The sequence below is a fragment of the Buceros rhinoceros genome, unplaced genomic scaffold (genome assembly GCF_000710305.1).
Source record: "Buceros rhinoceros silvestris isolate BGI_N320 unplaced genomic scaffold, ASM71030v1 scaffold13645, whole genome shotgun sequence".
NCBI lineage: Eukaryota > Metazoa > Chordata > Aves > Bucerotiformes > Bucerotidae > Buceros > Buceros rhinoceros.
This window is the reverse complement of record NW_010412363.1, coordinates 4,219-23,966: the sequence shown is the minus strand read 5'-3', so window position 1 is coordinate 23,966 and position 19,748 is coordinate 4,219. Positions and strand designations below refer to the sequence as shown.

At 39.8% G+C, this 19,748-nt stretch overlaps 1 protein-coding gene across 1 annotated transcript in view; it reads right to left on the bottom strand.

The window, feature by feature from the left end:
- PRKDC (protein kinase, DNA-activated, catalytic polypeptide) overlaps positions 1-19,748 on the bottom strand; it is a gene marked incomplete at its 5' end in the record, with an annotated part of 64,451 nt that overhangs the window by 40,992 nt on the left and 3,711 nt on the right. Inside the window, 22 exons of the mRNA XM_010136369.1 lie at positions 304-423; positions 624-761; positions 1,989-2,137; positions 2,333-2,405; positions 2,820-2,885; positions 3,433-3,601; positions 4,647-4,825; positions 5,243-5,450; positions 6,240-6,367; positions 6,645-6,812; positions 7,709-7,813; positions 8,716-8,901; positions 10,694-10,897; positions 11,197-11,355; positions 12,768-12,900; positions 13,040-13,248; positions 14,157-14,383; positions 15,350-15,604; positions 16,389-16,522; positions 17,451-17,550; positions 18,487-18,581; positions 19,001-19,227. Coding sequence (XP_010134671.1) covers positions 304-423; positions 624-761; positions 1,989-2,137; positions 2,333-2,405; positions 2,820-2,885; positions 3,433-3,601; positions 4,647-4,825; positions 5,243-5,450; positions 6,240-6,367; positions 6,645-6,812; positions 7,709-7,813; positions 8,716-8,901; positions 10,694-10,897; positions 11,197-11,355; positions 12,768-12,900; positions 13,040-13,248; positions 14,157-14,383; positions 15,350-15,604; positions 16,389-16,522; positions 17,451-17,550; positions 18,487-18,581; positions 19,001-19,227 — 3,432 coding nt within the window. The remainder of the gene's footprint in view (positions 1-303; positions 424-623; positions 762-1,988; positions 2,138-2,332; positions 2,406-2,819; positions 2,886-3,432; positions 3,602-4,646; positions 4,826-5,242; positions 5,451-6,239; positions 6,368-6,644; positions 6,813-7,708; positions 7,814-8,715; positions 8,902-10,693; positions 10,898-11,196; positions 11,356-12,767; positions 12,901-13,039; positions 13,249-14,156; positions 14,384-15,349; positions 15,605-16,388; positions 16,523-17,450; positions 17,551-18,486; positions 18,582-19,000; positions 19,228-19,748) is intronic.

Sequence of the window (19,748 nt, the reverse complement as noted above, 5' to 3'; positions counted from 1 at the left end):
TCTATTTTCTCCTGCAAAGATGACAAACGTAATCAGCCACACCTCTTGCCCAGTATCAACTACTTACAGTTTACAGAAGAGGCACATTGTGGACACCCTCCACTTACAGAGTTTGGAAGAAAACCTATTTATGTTAAATTCAAGTTACTGGAGCCATCTGGAATTCTGGGTTACGAATGCACTTCCTTTTATTATGGCAAAGCGCCCCAAAAGTCTCAACTGATGAAATATTTTACCCCACAAGAATGAGACAACCTGTTACACTAACAGAAAAAAACATGACCAAAAAAAAAAATTACTCACATCCTCAGTATTAACAATAAGTTTTGCTATGAAGAGGCGAATATTTAGTGGTACCGATGGGTTTCCTAATTTGCCATGCAGAAATTTCATCCAGAGAGGAAGATCTACTGGAACTGTGCCCTAGAATTTAAAAGAAGTGAGCAAAAATCAATTCATTTCTTGGTCTAAACAGGCTTACCAAGGCAGAAAGACCCCAGCTTGAGCCACAGAGGTCTCATTAAAGTATAGCCAAGAAAACTAATAAATGAAGGAATTCAACCGTAACTCCCTCTCGTTGGTATAATTAGTGAAGAAACGCCAACTCTTTGGCTAATACTGGCCTCCTCCACTTTGGGTGTGATCCGGTTCCTCTGCATGTGTTTAATCAGAGTGGTCATAGAAGCCATACATTCATGTTGGTTGAGTTCATCCATTTCCAGCTCCATCTCATCATTTAAAACCATGTGTTCTGTGGGCTCCTGAAAAAAAGCGTCACTACGATTAATAACAAGATTTAACTGTAAATGCAGTGTTGATAACGCCATGAGTCATTCTGATCTTATCTGTGTTTACAGATTGGACTACACGCTCCGTGTGCGCAACAGGGACAACATCAAATGCGTTGTTCAAGCAGACACCTCCCAGATCTGTGTACCGGCCGGGCACATCTTTTACTTTCTGCGCCAACAGGTGTCAGCTTCACGTTCCTCTGACTTTACTGCCTGCCAGGATAGGTGTGGCAACTGCTGGAAGCAGGAAGCGTTAGCTGAACCTCACAGAAATGATTTCATTTCATAGCTGAAAGAATGCGTTAACACCTTCCACCAGGGAAAGCCCAGTTTTTATGGAGGTGGTGTTTCACACGGGCTAGCAACCACAGCAGCTCCCTTTTTTGCCACTCAGAGTAAATCAGAAAAGTGTTTATAGTTAGAAATGACAACATTATTACACAAAGCAAATAGAAAACACATTTCTGGTTAACTTCACTGCAGCTACAACATGTTCTTGCTCCAAAACATGGAAACTGTTTACGTTTACCACTGTTTGCCCTCATTTTGACAGAATTTGTCTGCGGTGTCCATGATATTTTTACAAGCTTTCCTTCTGTTTTATAGCAACTATCTATCCTATCTCTATTACTGTTGATGAGACTTCTCTTGACTGCAGAAGGAACATAAATTCAAGTCTTGGAAGATATTAAATGCTGTTCTTCCCAGAGCAACAGTTAAATATAAGGTGCCACAACAGAGATACAAAAATAATAAAGTGTTGGATCATTTATTCCATGCATTTGATACAATCAGCTTGGTCACGTGCTTTCAAAGACCAAAAGAAAAGGGAAATGAGGAAACCAGGTGCCTAACAGCAAACCACAACCATCACAGGATACTCCTGAGTGCACACAAAGTCACAAGCCAGTTTTTTTACAACTCAGGTTGGACTGCACTCACAATATTCAACTTCAGAAACCCAAGGTAAGGCATTGCTTTTCTCCAGCTGTGGACAGTGGAGAGAGAGAGAAGAAGAAAAATGACCGACATAGCACAAGCTCAAGTCCCCTCCCTCACCTTCCGGAGGAATTCATTCTCAGTCACACAAAACAAATACAGGAGACTAGAAATTTCTCTCTCAAGCCCAGTAAATGTAGGCAACTGATTGAAAGCGTAAAACTTTTCTTCCTCACACCACATAAGTCACTAAATTACCTTTCTCCTGAAACGAGCGCTGCTAGCTGTAACATCCTGGGAGCTGTAAGAAAAACCTTGGACTCCAGTAGAAAAATCAAACTGACTCATTTCCTCACTCAAACTGCTATCCATCATGTATGATGCAGAAGCTAAATACTTGGGCTCATCTAAATAGGAAAAAGAACAGACCATTAATCAAGGTAATTACAAGAAACAAGCCTTTATTGGCCACTAAAACTGACGGTGAGTGGGAACTGAGTGAAAGACATTGAGTGCTACTGTAGAAGCCAATTAGCAACATCAATGAACACTGTATGAAAGGTGAGAATGCAATTTTTCATAATCGTAAGTGATGTTCATACCCTGATTGCTGTTCCCTGCATCCCTGGCCTCCTTTCTAATAGCAATGTAACGTTTCTTTCTTTCCAGGGGCACCTATAGAGCAGGAAATAAAGTTTGAAAATTTTTTTAATTCACAGTTTATTTAAAATTATTTATTTACAGAACTGCCAAAAAATGGTAAAACCCATTTAATATGAACAGAAACCCCATGTTGTAAATAATTGTAAGTGATGTTACAGAACACAGCTCAAGTACGTATTCCTACTGCTGTTCATTACCAGAGTAAGCGTGATAAAAATTCTATTGAAGTTACAGGCACTGCAGGTGCGTTCTAAATTTAAAAGTCTGGATTTCTCTCAGAAAAATGCATTTTAAAACATTAGAGGAGTACTCAATTTTTTTATTCGCTACAGAATCCTCTTTTGCTGTATGTGAGCATTGACCTGGTCGAGCACGACCACACTCATTTTTCACTTAGGGACACTGAAGCCCAGAAATTCCACTCACCTCAATTTCTATAGGAAACGTATACTGACGCTTCAGGTCCACCAAATTTTCAAAAATCAGTAAGTTCTGCAAACAGAAGCATATTTGGAAATACCAAGATTATAATGCTGCAGTCAGTAACAGCTGCTCTGAATCAATCTTATTTCTTCTTAAAAAACAAAAAGATCAACTTTCAATATAGAAAATCCAGCACATTTTCTCTTCTAGATCAATACTTTTAAGAAATTTTGCTATTCAGTTAATCAAGACTTCCCAGCACAGACAATGTGCTCTGTAAAGAAGGTATCTCCTATTCAAGTTATTCCAAGTACTGGAGAACTTAAACAACAGCTTTTTTCCCCCCTCATATTTTAGAAAAAACAATTGAGAGTGGAGGGAAAATGTATCACTACTTTCCCCATTCTCAAGCAGACATTAAAACCTTCATCAGCAACTCAAACTGCATGAAGGATGGAAGAAAAGTCAGCTATGACTCGTTCTATTGCCTCACTGGGTGGCTTGTTAATACAATTACATGTCGTTCAGGTTTGATTCCTTGATTTATTGCTATCAGGAAAAATCACTCTGTGTCTCATGCTCTGCAAGCCTTCTAACAGCAACATCAGCTTCTCACCTTTTCTGATTTTTCTGTGAAAAGAAAGCCTTGATAAAATTTACTTTCGGTGAAGACACAGCTGATAACAGCAATAGCACAGTTATATGCTGCGCAGTGATACTGTCTCCTCTTCTCCAGCAGCTGACTCTCTCCTGCCATGTTTTCTGTAAATGCATCATAGCATGACCTTAAAATACAAACAGGCAAGAAAACACCATGAGGAGTCTTTCTTCAAGCAGCACGAGAAAGGCCTGAATCAGAGACCAGGGAGTCAACAGAATTCAAGAGATCTTTATTATTATAGTGGTGTCAGCACTAAACCACCTCAGACTTGTCAGGTGTATTGCGCTAAACCAGAACCATGCAGCAACGTCCCCCAGTATCTACATGGCAGTCCTTAACGTCACCAGTACGGTGATAGACCATTTGCAGGTAAGATGGGTTCAACACAGGCATAAACCTCTCTCACGGTCCTTTCCCAAGGAATTCTGAATGGACAGGCATGCTAAGCTCTGCTACAGATTAGCCAGAGAAAACCAGTTTAGATGCCATTTTAATAGGCACATTGCTATTTATAGATCTTCTGCAAAATGTGTCCAAGAAAACTCTTTAAAGTCCTCATAGGATATAGTATTGTAAAACAAAATTAAAACAAAAAAAAAAAATCAGCAATTCAGGCATCTTATTTTTTTGAGAATATTAAATAAATTAAATAACATTAACCAGCATATATATTCAGTATTTATCTTTTGTTTCTCTCTGCAGTGGTGACTAAACCAAATTACACCTACCGGGTGTGCTGCTGTATTATGAAATGTAAATGAAAATCCATCCCACCTTCTCATCAATCACATAAATGTCTATCTTACAACACAGAGCCACACACTACGTAAAAGTGTAACTATACTGAAACTGAAGTTGTGAAAACAGAAGTTATAGGCCGAGAATCATATTGAACAGCAAAAATAAAAGCACAGGCTTAACAAATAGAAAAAAAAAGGCAAGAACAGGAAGGAAAAGTTACCCTGACATAGGACTGTAGTCTACTCTAGAGATCATTCTGTCAGTACAAATTCAGTATTGTGTATTCCATTTAAAATCAAAAACTACATCACAGATTACATTTACCCTTGAACAAATCAGGCTTCTGCTTTACGTGGCATATTTTAATAACATTTCTGCCCAAAATCTAATTAGAAATTCAAAGGAAATAAAATAAATAATAGTCTTACTTTATTAGTGTCTTGGTGAGTTCATTCCCTTCGACACTCGTGGAACCACGGTAAGCTTGGTTAATTTTAGAGTCCTTGGAGTAAACATCATCTTTTGAAAGACGCACGTACATCACTTCTAGCAGCTTGTAATACCCCATTTTCTTGGTGACTTGGGTATCAAAAGTATATTCATTGGACTGGAAACAAATAAGCAAAATCTCAGGAAGAGATTTTGTGGATCCTGCCCTTCCTAAGTAGCTCCATGGCTACTCTAGTTTCTACTAAACAGCCCCCAGCTTACTTCCACCATCTGAAACAGACACAAGAGCTGCTGATAACAACAGACTGACAGATTCTGAGCTCCTGTGTAACACACAGTTGTTAAAACTACGTTGACCTGCTCTTTATCAGGTGAGCCGTCTTGACTACAACTGGCCTAAGTCTTAGAGATACTGGAGTAAAATAAGCAGAATACCGAGTAACAGCTCGGACTCACGACACCTGTAAGCAAAACATCCATAGCTGTTTCCATACTGGGTATCATTACACAGCAACACCAGTATGTTACTAGACCTTCTCCAATCCTAAAAAAAAAAAAAAAAAGTAATTAATACCTTTGTAAACCTGGAATTAAGCGTATCCATAGCCTGTACTATAATCTTGCCAAAGAATTCTCTCAGTGCATCCAAGCTGCAGTGCCACAGGAGAGTGAGGAGGGAGCGATCCATAAACGCTTGACGAGTCGTATTTGAAAGAAGGTCTTCACTCTGGAACATTTTGTGAACGGTGTCCAACAGTATCACTTGTTTGTCAGGGGTGCTCCTAAACAAGATGGAAATCTCAAGATGAAAACTCTTTTACCAGACTCTGCTCATGTCGAACCACCATGACATTTACCGGTTTTATTCATTTCGTAAAAATTTATCCCGTACATGTGGAGGGTGGAGGCAAACAAGAAGGAAAAATAGGAGGAGACGTCACTGTTAGCAGGTCCTTCTGTGGCCTAGCAACTGTTCCACTAATAGATGAACTGTTGTTCTGAATAATTTTATAAAAGCTAAAACTTCAAAAGTGGGTTTTCGCATAGGGCAAATGAAAACCAGGAGAACTACATGCTCCAAAATAGACACTAGTTAATAGCCCACCATGAACTGGAATGTTTGGTTTGAAGAGACTGAAGACCTCTCCTGCGGAGAGAGCATGATTGTGTCTCCAATTTCCCACCCTGGAAACATTCAATTAATAAACTTGCTGCTGCATTTTTGAAGGGGTCGAACACAGTAACTCACTGTCAGTTTAGGACCTATCAGCTTAAGTGATCACGTGATTATACAAGCAAATACAGGCATCACAAACAATTACTATCTTCAACTGAGTCCTGTCAGAACAAGGCGATTTACAAAATTTGCCCAGGCATTGGAAGTTGGTTGTTCACACTTCAGAAATATTTTGGTAACATCAAGACAAAAGCAAAATCTGAACTAAAACCATTATGTGTAAATCATATGGTGTAAATCATCACTATGACGAGGACAACATAATAGAAGAAGCACATTTGCTCCGGCAAAAATTTAGTGAGAACAAGAGCAAAATCCAATAGACTAAACTTACCTTCTGCAAATTCTTTTGAAGGTGGCTTGAAATAAGTCCTCCATGAAGTGTCTGCGGTCCCTACAGAGGACTTCTGTCATCAACTGCAACAGCATTGGACTCTGAGACAATTCTAACGCATCTAAAAACTGAAAGAGAAGTAATGCATAACATAAGGAGCCACACTGGACCAAATCTGTTCAATCTACGTATGTAATTCTTTTTCAGTACTGATCAGCAGCAGGTGCACAGAAGGATTTGTTTACCTAATGTGTACCTCCACATCAAACTTCTGGATAAAGACATAACTCAGAAACAGAAAAGCCGATTTCCTCATGCAAACTGTGAGTCTTTCCCTTTAATTCCAGATCCTGTGAGACACGTTTCACTTAGGCTTCTCATTACATATTTGTTAAAAATACTGACCTTCTTGGTGCAGTCTGTGTAGTTGTTGTGCTTCAAAGTTCCTTTGGGAAACTCGTCAGACCTCATGGGAAAATTGAAAGCTACAAGTTGATCAAGAGCATTCTTAAGGTCATTAAGCTTTTCTCCAGTCAAATTAGTAAAGAACGGGAGAATTATCACTGCCTGGCCCTGAAGAAATGAATGAATTAATAAATAAATAAATCCGTTTCACATTAAAGGGAAAAAAAAAAAAATCATTCTGCAGCTACGAAGCAAGCTGCACAGGAACACAAACCAGCAGCAGTGGTTGTGCTTACTGAGACAATGGGTCAGTGCACGGATAAAGACAGGTTGTGCAGCTGATATGGTTATGAAGGAGACCTCGCTGGTCTTCGAGCAAGCACCAGCTCTCAAACAAGCCACTAATTTAATGCACCACCTGGCAGCTAAAGCAAGACCCCAAAGTTATTTTGAATGCACAGGAAAATAGAAAACTCTGTCTAGCTAAAGGTAGGCTGGCAGAGCCACAACTACGCAAAGCTGTTTCACAAGTACAAAATATTTCATCTTCTACTCCAGCATCTTTTACACGTAACTTTCTCTTTCGGTATGCAGTACTCCATCTCCCTCTCCTGACCAAGCTGCATACAGCAGTTAATCCATTAGTACTGGTCTCATATTTGCAGGCGTGGACATTAAAATTGTGGCAGATGTTTGTCATTTGAGCTGTGAGAAATGCCACTCCTTGCTAAAAGCTGTCATTTTGCAAATGAAAGCTTCAGAGTTCTAAACAATTTGCAACTGGCAGCAATTTTTTCCCTAAAAGTTACTTGTCTTTCCTCTGGGCAAGAAAAAAAACCCCAACCACCTATAATCAAAACACGATGCCTGTGTTACTGCCTTCTGTCTGAAGAACAAAAAGAATGATTTACAATTTTCAGGATGTTGAACAGAATAGAAACCAAAAGCAGTGTCCATGTTACTGTGCAAACTCCAGTAAAATTTAAGCCCCATAACAGGGAATTTCATGAATGACTAACGCTAACTAAAGGGGGGAGGGGATGCCACTGAAGTGAGCAATTTACCTTAAGATTTAAGCCTAGATTTTGATCAGTAAGTAGACTGGTATAGGTATTAAAAACAGGTGTAAATGCTTCATGATTGGTATCGAAAGAAACCGAAGAGTCTATCTGGAATGACAGAAGGAACAAAAACATTAGGATTTTAGTTTTTGAACTAATCAAAGAGATCACTGTTTTCATGAACAATAAAAACGCCCATAAGCTATAGAATTGTTTATTTCCAAAAATATACTGAACTAACAGCGAGCACATACGGAGTGATTTTGGTCTTAAAAGGACTATCAAAAAGAATTAGAAAAGCTCCTACAAAGTACAAACAAAATCACAATGCTGGTAATTTTCCAATTAAAAAAACCATTAAGCTCTCTCCCGAAGTATGGTTTCCTTCTGGTCACTTCACTGCCAGCTAATAAAGCTCACATTCTGTGTCCTAACACATACCTTTAAAACAATTCAAATAATTAATTATAAAAAAGAAAAAAATTCTCAGTATGTGATCTTTATGTAATTTTGTGTGCAAAATTCCACAAGTTCCTAAAAACACCCCAGTAGGATAAGTTGATACATTATGTTTTCAAAATAGAGAAAAAAAAAAAGACCAAAACCCCAATGTAAGAGAAATAAAACATCTTTAAAATCAAGACAGTTCTGCAGTTGGTTGAAATGGGTAGAACTCCTCAGTTGTGACTTTCTGGATGCCAACATGACAATGAGCCTTATCAGAGGCTGCTTATTCTCTGCACTCATACCAGTTCTCCAGAAGAGACAATTAAAACAAAAAGAGGAGGGGGAGAAGAACAGTATCTACTGATTTCTGACTGTCCAAATAATTGTTGTGCTTTGCAAATAAAAATAAAAAAATTTTTTAAAAAATCAGATTCTAATATTCTCCAATTTTTTCTTTTTTTTTCCAAACAGGAAACATTAGAATGAAGTAGCGTTTCTTTAAACCAAGATACAATTCCTATGGAATTATAAAACCCAGGTAACTCTTCTAAAGCAACGCTTACCTGCAGAACTTTTGCCAGCAGGGTCAAGACTGCCATTTTGCTCTCAGGAGGAGAGCCTTTAGCCCACCAGCTGTCAAGTTTCTCCCAGTTCCTTAGTACAGCTGTGACCAGTTTCACTCCTTGCTGCTTGCGAACAGAACGCTCCCTAAAACTCTGATCTAACATGCCGTTCAAAATGCTGCCAACCTGGAAGGAAAAGGCACAGGTAGATTACGGCATCTCAGATGAAAAGACGATGGGATCTCTTCATTGGCACAGGCAATCATAATAAAAAAGGACACAAAGCAATGCTAGATTTAAATCTCAAAAGGATATAGGAGAAGCCTCTCTGCAGGAAATTAAAAGCACGTGCTTTTCAAAAAAAGAGACTTAAATTCACAGTTTACTCCTGTTTTGTTCAGAGCACGCTGCAGCAATTCCTTCCCATACCTTTTGTGTGAATCTGGAGAAATAAATGATAATCCAGAATAACTCTAAGGATCAATACTTGCAAACTTTTGTTAGTGTGAAGCTGGGGAATAGGAGGAACAGCACATATTCTAACTCATTTGCCTGAGTTTTGAAAAGAAAAATAAACCGTGGCATACCAGGTATGAACCAAGCAGGCTTGTATCTCTTTTTGTCAAAAACTAACAGTTGCTGACTTCTAAACCTGAATCCTGTATTCTCCTCTCAAATAGTTGGCAACGACCTAATAAGCTGGATTAATGTTACCAGCTTTGTGATTTCACCAGATCTGGACGAGTACAGTAAAATCAACCTTATTCTTTCTTTCTGCATGTCACAAAAACATAAACACTGAAAAACAGATAGATTTTCAAATGTAATCTGCAATACTTTTTTTTTTTTTTTTAAAAGTCAGGCAAAAATGAACAGCAGACAACAGCTTGCTTGACCCAGTTTGGCTATTAATTACATTAATGAAGTGAAGACTTTTAGCACAACTGCCACACGTAGCCAGTTTAAGTTAGTAGCCTATCATTTATCAGACACACTTTTAAAAGCAAGTCTATTGTGGCACGCTCTCAGGAAACGCCACAAAGCCGTCACAAGAACCAGCCTTTTAAAACAGGTATACGTCTCTCTACAGTCAATTTAAACAATTTCTGGTATCACAAAAAGATACGCTCCCAGTGGTTTAAAATGCTATTTGGATGTGACACCTTCAAGGGTAACATCTTGGATTAAAGGAGATCCAAATGTTTTTAGAAGGATGATCTCTGTACTGAGCATCTTTTCAAGCAAAAGTGTAGGTAGGTTTTTAATCTTTCTTTCTGACCCTTCTGTTTGTCAGAAGCATGAACGAAGGCTTCTCAATTACAACACGACTCCTTTACAGACCTGAAGGTGAGCTCTGAATTTCTAAGTAGCATGGACCAACAGGATAAAAATCCGCTGAGCAAAAGAAGTTGTCTGAGACCACGTACATGACAAGCATCCTGTATTTATTTCAGGTCATGGGGGTGTGTGTATGTGTAAATCTCTCTTTTTAATACTTTGATCTAGTTCTGCTCTAGTCCTGTGGACTAAATGCCCATTAGTGGTTGGAGTTTATTTTCCAATTTAGTTTTATCCAAAACGGATCCAGTTCACATGCTCTGGGACCACTCTGCAATAAAAATCAAAGCACAGTATATGCGAACAATCAGACTTGCTTTGAAAAGACGTACTTGATCTAAAGTATGATGAAAAAGAATCCCCAGATCCATAGATTTCAGGATAGGTAACAGGTAGGCACTTTGACATGAGATGTCGGACAGCCTAAGTTATGTCAGGTTGTCAGAGATCATGGAGGTAGCACTACTAGGTTGTGGCAAAAAAATGAAACACGTATCCATGCAGCACTGTCTGAAGTGCAACTAAATACGCTTTTCCCCCACTACACACTCAGTTACATCCACCTATAATAACAACATTAAAAAGTGTTACTTCTAGCATTGCCGTTTGACTTCGGCCTTTTAAAGAAGAAGTCGAATACCATTTGGGGACTGCTGACAGATGATTCCATAAGCTGGACTATGATCACATCCACGTTTTTCAGCAGCTGTTGATTGATGGTTTCTGAGAACAGGCTGTAGAAATATTGTCCATGAGAGAAGTTGATCAGGTTCTTCTGGGATGCTCCTGACAGCGGCACGGATAACACTACTGTGTTCAACAGCAGACTTACTAGCTCCTCACACTGTGAAAGTTAAGGTATAGATCACGTCAAGCAGATTAAACTACATTCATTTCTTCCTTTTGAAGTCCCCATCCCAACCCGTTTTATGTTGTCAGAAAGCACAAAAATAAAGCACGAGCACTGTACTAAAATTCTTGTTACCAACAACTGTCACTCAATTAGGCCAGAGAATCCTTACAGCTCCTCTGTAGGGGTATGACTAAAACATCAGCCTCTTTTACCCAAAGGATGGGTAGAAGACTACTGATGGTGAGTATTACACGATACTTGAGTATTAAACCTGGAGAACTGTATCCTACCTGGTCATCAAGAGCAAAGGCTAGCTGCAGCAGCCTATCAGCTAATCGCTTACTGCTGATGTCTAACGATGGAAGAGAGATCCTTTCACCCCCTGGTGCAATGACTTTATAGACAACTGAAAGCAGCTTAGAGCCAACTGAGAAACGAGGCCCTTCATCCTATGAAAATGAACAAACAGACAAAAACATGACAGTTAAAACAAGCTGAAGAAAATAACACAAAGGCCTTCCAATCCATCTGTACAGCTCATGAAAACATTTGAACTCCAGGTCATTTCCTTCCAAAGTGATGTAACTATTTCAGGATGAGACACCTTTCTTAGTGAGGAACAAGATTTTTAATGAGACACCCCCGCTGTGAACAAAGTTCAGAACAAACTAATAGTAATTTGAAAATCCTCAAAAGATTCTGATCCTCCCTCAGATTTTTTTCAGGCAATGTCATTACTACAGAAACCAAATGAAAAGCTCGGTCAGAACAGGTGGGCTACAAAATGTAGCATGCAGCACCTTGAATATCACCATCCTACAATCACGGCTCCAGCTTTTGTCTAGACATAGAGGATGGATGGCAAACACCCCACAGACATGAAGTATTTTGTTACGTGTGAAGCACAGCCTTGCTCTCCAGTAGACAGATCCTCTCAGTCCTTGTGGCTGCTGCACAGCCTGTTTTCCTTCAATCACCCAAAGTAAAGCAGAGATTTACCACAATGAGAGACTTAGTAACAAGAATTTGAGCAGTATCGTCTAGGTCCCCACACCACACCTGCTCTCCATCCTGAGATGGAGTCTGAGTTTTCCTGCAACTCAGACCCACTGTATTGCTTCTGATCAGCCAGAAGGTATTCCTCTTCTAATTTCCCTCATCACTTTGAATGATCTCTGTTTAAGAGTTGTTGAAAAATGCCTTCTTTGTAGGACAGTAAATCCAGATTTTTTGAGCTTTCTATATTTAGAAGCTCACTAAAAAAAAAGAAGTTTCAGGTAGTTTCTGGTTATTTTCCAGGCCCTGGAAATTGCAGGAGGACGACGGTAACAAGAATTTGAGCAGTATCGTCTAGGTCCCCACACCACACCTGCTCTCCATCCTGAGATGGAGTCTGAGTTTTCCTGCAACTCAGACCCACTGTATTGCTTCTGATCAGCCAGAAGGTATTCCTCTTCTAATTTCCCTCATCACTTTGAATGATCTCTGTTTAAGAGTTGTTGAAAAATGCCTTCTTTGTAGGACAGTAAATCCAGATTTTTTGAGCTTTCTATATTTAGAAGCTCACTAAAAAAAAAGAAGTTTCAGGTAGTTTCTGGTTATTTCCAGGCCCTGGAAATTGCAGGAGGACAGACGTAATTATGAAGATTGTTCAAACCTCAGTATTGTGCTACTCATATTTGTAGAATAAATGTAAAACATTTATTACTGATCTCCCATCCAACACCAGCTCTCAAATGTTGATCTCATTCTACACAATTCTTCATCTGATCTATTCTCTGTTTTCATACTGGCCTATTACAGAGGATAATCTCTTTACTATATAAAAATATTCACCGTTCTTTTCTGGCTTAACAGTTACCTGACTGTGAAGAATGGAGTGCAGCAGGCCAGATTTCTGGAGCTGCTTGCAGGCAGAAAGGACAGCACTGAACTTCACTTGATCGAAACGTGCATCTGAATTAAACAGATCCACAGAGCAAAGGTCTTCAAGACTAATGAGGAAAGAGAAGCAATAATATTGCATTGGTGGGGAGCTTCACGTGCACCCATACACAACATCATTCACTCGCCATTCTTCCTTCTGAGTGGCCTTTACTCTGGATTCACGTTTACCAGAAAGCCCCTACTCACCTCTGTGGTGTGATTCTTTTTCTTATGCACAGTTTCAAAGATTCACTATAGGGAGATTTCATCAAAGCTTTCATGAGTCTTACTGAGATATCTGGGAGATTTTTCATGACTTGCACATCAGCTGTGTTAAAGCCCACGTGTGATGGATCACACACAGTCATCACCAGAAGCTCTATAAGGCTTGCGTTAAGCAGTTCCTTCTCAAGTAGCTAGAAATAATGAAACATTAAATAAAAGCTATTTAAAAATTAATTTAGATTTCCCTGTTTTATTTTTCTTACCATTAGTCCTTCTATCTAAAACAAAACCAAACACGGAACAGTAACTATTCTCACTAAGCGACATTCTCTTCCTTTATGAAATGCCTGACTTTGAATCACTTGTGCTAACACACAGAAATAAAGAATCTACAAAAATATACACATGGATGGATACACAGGCTATATGCTATCTCATCAGATTGCACATGAGGTCTTTTAAGTCCAAATAGGCCTGTTTCAGGCTTGATTATGTACCTGTAATCACTCTGAAATCCAGATATACACCTCTGTGCACACTACTGGAGACTTAGTGAAAACAAGAGACAGTCACAGTCTCAGAACCAAACTTAGCAGTGTAAATTTCCTAAGACTCGTAAGTACTCTTCCAGATGTAGTTAAACACAATTCACGCGGCATCAAAGCTGGGCAAATGGAGAGACCTCAATATCTGTACTGAGTCCAAGAAAGAAATGCCACAATCTGCCTTTCTGCCTTTTAAGCAGCAATCACCTCCATCCACACAGTTAAGGCCATCAGGAGTCACACAGAAGGTATTTATCGCAAGTACTCCAAGCAGAACAACAATCTCCAGTCAACACACGGAAGTCTCGTAGCCAATATACAACAGGAACATACAGGTGCCATTAATTCCTCTAATCAAAACGACATCCCTCACTAAAATTCAACCGTGCGATATAATTCTTTTCACTTACATGCAAAGACTGTAACAGTTTGTGATGCTTAGTCATCAATTTCAATTAAAGCACCGCTAATGATGGTGTTCTCCAGTGAACTAACCTTACATGGAAAACATAAATCTCTAACTACAAGCACACGCTACAGATTTCAGTGCCTACCTTCCAGAAATCCTGCTGGCACATTTCCAGGATCATGGTGACAAACTCCATGATCCGGACAATAATGGTACACTTGCTGTAGTTATACACATCTCTCTCCTGCGGACTGAACACGCTGCTTTTCGAACTGCCATCAAAGCACTGCTCCACTGCATGGATATCACGCAAAGCGACAGTTTCAAGGAAGAACTGCACAGCCTCCAAGAATGAGGATCTTTCATTTATACCTAAGAAAGACCATAGTAAGTTGAAACGATACAGCAGCTCTCAACTTCTAAATGTATTATTTTGTGTTTGGAAAACGAGAGTCAAACTGAAAAACAATCAGAAAGCCAGTACATCTCTCCCAAGTGTTTTCTACAAGTCCTCTGCCAGCTCCAAATATTAACATTCTCTGCAGTGAAGGGTAGCTTTCTACTCACTGGTCATTACAAGCACTTATTAATGATAATGATTTAAGCAGTGTAATAAACGGATAAAAATTTTAAATCCATAATTTTGAATAATTTAGCCCTACACTAACTGCATGCAACAGTGATCTTACAGTATTGTTTCAAACCAAGGCAGAGATGATGCTGACAGACAGACTACCTGGATCTTGTACAACTTTTCACATATGAAATAACTACACAATTGTATTACTGGCTATAAAAAGGATTTTGTTTAGACCTGCACAAATTATTAAAAGAAAGACTTTTTGAGAGACCCAATGGCTACACGAGGTTTTACTATGCACCTGATCAAAATTCAAACACAAGGCTTTTAGACCTGATGCAGGTGAAGCATCAGGGACTGAAGAAAGGTAACATGCACAGGGCTGGAAGTGAAAAGGGACTTTTATCACTGCTTTCTGATAGCTCCCTCCAGACACGAGTAAAGAGCAGGTAAACAGCTCTCCTCAGCAGAGGGAAATCAGCTGTACAGAAAAATTTTTGAAGAGAAGATAAGAGTAAAAGAAGTTGCTGGTGAGTAGATGACAGAGACAGAGGTGGAAAGGTATATTCCTAGGGCTAAAAGGAAGCGTTTTAAGATAGACTATCAACAAAGTACATCCCTGTACAACAACTTTGAGAGAGTTTGTAGAAGTCATCAATTCCACATTTAAGAAAAAAGCAAGTCCAAATTAGGACTCATCTTGGATGGGCTTTGTGAGACAGACATGAACGAGCTTAACTCAACAGTTAATTACTCACCCAGTATTTCGTGAGGTTTGATCATTCGCAGCTCAAAGAACGTGTTGTAGCAGTCCAGTGCTGCTAAGAACATGTCCATCCACCGCATGACAGTCTGTAAACTGAAGGGCTCCTGCATGCCACGGAGAGTGGGGTGAGAAAGGATCCCAGACAGACTTTTGCCATCGCTGCCACCTCCTTCAAATTTGTTAACGAGGAAAGAAACATCTTGGTTCTTTAGAACGTCAGCCAGCCAAGAAGACGGAGACTTGTTTCCTGATAACAATAAAAACGGAAATACAAATTCTCTAGGAAAAACACATTTCAAACTAGGGAGGAATTAGAGGCAAACAACACACCCGAACTTTGTGTTTTAAACTGGATCTTCTAGCAGAGAAGATACTGGTTCTAGGTCCTTCTGCTCATACTGCTAAAGCTACCCACAAGGAAGAGGCCAATTTGTGAGACACTCCCAGTAGGTTCCCAGTCAGGAAATACTGCCGTCATCGCTGGATACAACAGCAGTTCCGGGTCTGTAAGTTCTCCTTCCTGACTAGAAGGAAGTTTGCAACAAAACCCTCTTCCATGCCCACAAGCCCTGAGGTTCTCACAGTATTTGATTTCCAGTATGAGCAACTACTCAGTTTCTATTTAACAGCACTGAGCGAACAGCCATTGGCGGGACAGAAGGAAACAGCCTCAAGTTGCGCCAGGGGAGGTTTAGATTGGACAGTAGGAAAAATTTCATCACTGAAAGCATCGTGAAGCATTGGAACAGGCTGCCCAGAGCAGTGGCAGAGTCCTCATCCCTGGGGATATTTAAGAGATGTGTAGATGTGGTGCAGAGGAACATGGTTTAGTGGCGGACTTGGCAGCGCTGGGTGAACACTTGGACTTGATGATCTTAAAGGTCCTTTCCAATGTAAACAATTCCATGATTCTACGGCATTTACTTAAAATAATTTTTTCTTATAATTAACGCTTTGCACAGAAAACACAGAGGGAAGGCATGGACAGTATTTAGAAAGCAAAGATAATAGTGCATTGTGACTTAACATACCTGGTAGTAAAGGAACAAATTCATAGAATAGCTCCATGGCTTTATGTCGGCACTCTGTCTGGGGTCGTCCACACTGCACTAAGAGCCACATGACAATGTCCAGAAGACACACTGACTTAGTAGCTGGAAATCCTCTGCACAAAAATATTAGGGATTAACAGTCCTCTAGACATCTACCAAAAAGTCACGGTCTTCCAGTTGGAAAAAATCAAAATGTTCCATGAGCATTACAAACACCCTTTTATCTGTCTAACCAAAACCCATCTGCACTACCAGGAAGAGCTCTTCTACAAGCATGTCTTGCACTGCTCTCCCTTCTCCTCACTCTGCTTTGGAACCCAGAGATTAGTCTTTATGGCAACAATTCAAGAAGCAGAGTCAGGTCTCTTTCCTTCTCTTTGTAACACTAAAAGAGACAAAAAGGGAGATTAAAGCTTTTCCTAATGTTTCCCCATCCCTAATTCTCCAGTCTCCTAACTTAACAAATACCACACCAGTGAGCTACCTCTCAGACTCCACTTGCCTGTTTCTTTAGGATAATTCAGGTAAAAAGGTACATCAGAAGGTCTCTAGTCCAGCCTCCTGCTCAAAGCAGGGTCAGCTCTGAGATCAGACCAGCCCGATATCGAACGGATTCTTTCTTCTTCCGCCTTTTTTCTACCCTTTTTCAAGGGCTGATCATCCTGTAGCAGTTTGTCCTACTTCTGCTTACACTTAACAGTGACAAGAAAGGCTTTAGAAGAGTTCTCAAGTGCTTTGTAGCACCAGTGCTAACATTATTATAAACACTGCTGTGAGTCAGATACGCTTTTCTGCCAGTCCTTGCCAAAGTAAAGCAAGCTCACCACGCTGTAACAAAGAATGACCATCATGATCCTCTAGTATTATGTCCAGCATTTCCCATCAGCGATTCCACAGACCTATCAGGAGGTCTGCACTAACAACAGTCACAGGATAAATCCCTCATTCAGAATCCAAAACGTTTAAGGGAACTAAAGATGTTGTTAATTAAAATGCAATATTAAAAACGCAAAAAAAAAGAAAAAAAGGCAAATTGCTGACCGTGGCACTCGCCGTTTTCCTTCCTTGTTCAGAGAAGGCGCTTTATGCTTGATGATGCGCTTCAGGTGATTGATGGTATCACAACATTGTTGAGTGGTACCTGTTAGAAACAGAACTGACAGTATAAATAAACGCTGGTAATTGGTTAAATGAATTGAGGCATTAGCACTATAGAAATGGTGCAAGAGATTTACACACAGGATAGCATCTACCAGCTCCGCTGCTCTTTGCTTCTACAGGGAATTTTTCAATGCTGCAGTACAAAACCGTAAGACAGCAGACAGGCTGACATGGCCTTAGCCAAACACAAGACCCCTGCTTTAAAACTCTGTATGCTGCTTTCTGTGATCCTGCTTGGAAAAAATAAAAATTTCCCATATGAGTATCTCTTTTGGGGCCACTTCTACCATATCCTGGACCATCTCTCTGAAAGAAATAAAGCTTCATAACATCAGTTTTTGCTTTTATAATTAATTTATGGAAGCTGGGACACGAAAAAAAAAAAGTTTACTGCAGAACTGTCAGTACAGTGGAAGAGGTCATAGATTCTTCATGTGGCTACATGCTGCAGAGATAAATGACAAGGCAACCAGGGAAGAGTATTACACAATGGCGGAAATCTTCCAAGGAATACATAGAAATGTCAATTTTTGGCGCACGCTGTTTGTTATAACTGAGTAGACTTCAACATTCTCACCATGCTGCATTTTTACACGGTGTAACTGCAAAACCAGGACTCAAATCTGAAGCGCCACTAGCATTTTCAGCATTCCTATAAAACTGTACATCATTGCGAATGTGAAAAGGTTCTTTCTTCTGGGCTCAAAATCTTCCGCCTTTACATGTTGGCAGAGAGTTGATTCACAGAGCTCCTAACTGGATTTCAAATGGCCTCTCTACCAGTAATGAAAAATAATCCTTCCTTTGTTGTAAAAGCAAGCACATTTACTTCCCCTACAGTTGCAATAGTTTTTTAATCCAGGATTCACAAGGACAGCTTTTTTCTTCATGCCATTGGTAATTAATTATAGCTCACCTAATGATTTCTCATCTGTATGGGTTAATGCCAGGCTTTCCAGAAATACAACCAAAGCTTCAAATACAAACTGCTCCACCAGAGAATTTTCTTCCCTTTAAAAATCAGGAATAAATGTGATGAGAAACACGAGTAGAAGAAGCACTAACTGTGAAATTCTAATTAAAAAACAGATTAAAATACTGTAGAGATTAACTGCACAAGACGTTTGCACAAAAAAGATACATGTAAACCACTAAAAAATAGCATTTAAATTTGCTGACCACCTTTAAAAGGCATAAAAAACCTCCCATAAACTTGTGATAGAAATATAAATTTATACACTCCCCACTCGCAGAAAGCCCGAACTAGAAAATCATCATTAAAAACGAGTAAAATGAGTAACTCAATTTTACAGCTATCATATACATTAACAGAATGAGTGTCAGTGGATGAATATTTGAGCGCTACACTTCATTCTTTTCGTCTCGAACCTTTAGACCAAGCTAGTTACTGTTCCAAGCTGTTTGCTCACCTAAATTCTCTGTAGATGCTGTTAAAAGCAAGTGCTGCGCCCAGTCTCTTGAAAGCACTGGGATGGAGAGCAAGGCTATACAACCGCTTAAAAAGAGACTTGGTGTTTGCTGGGCTTTTCTCCTGCTGCCTTGGTGTCGTCTGCTTGATAGACCATTTCAAGAATTCTCGTACGCACTGCCCGCAGAAATCTCTCAAAGTGCTGTCCACTGGGTCCACGATGCCACTCTGCGATGACACAGGAATTCTTCGTTACAAGAACGAAAGCACCACCAGCGTTGTCTCAGTGCACTAGTAGAGCAGCTTATTTACACGGTATTATTTCCGAGTTAAAATACTGTACTCCCAGAAATAATAAAGCTTCGAAATTACCACTGTCCAAGGGAAGGGCAGCATTTCCAGTCCTCGCAGCACTGGATTAGGCCTCAGAGACCTGGATTTCTCTTCCTGCCTTATCTACCGGAGTAGGAGTCTTGCCTAAGTCACTTCTTTTCCTGACAGGCCCGTTTCCTCTGCTTTAGAGGCGGTGCAACAACAGTGATGTTCTTTTACGAAAAGTACTGCAAAACCTCCCGACCTACCTCGCATCAACCGCTTCAGCTCAGTGCAAAAGCCAGTTTTATATTTAAAGCTTTTGCACCTGGTGAAAGCAAAGAAACTTAGAGAGAAATTAAGCATACATCAAAAGCAACTTCGGTTTAGGTGGGGTTGAAACGTAGTTCAGTATTTCCCTGTATACACTGATGAAG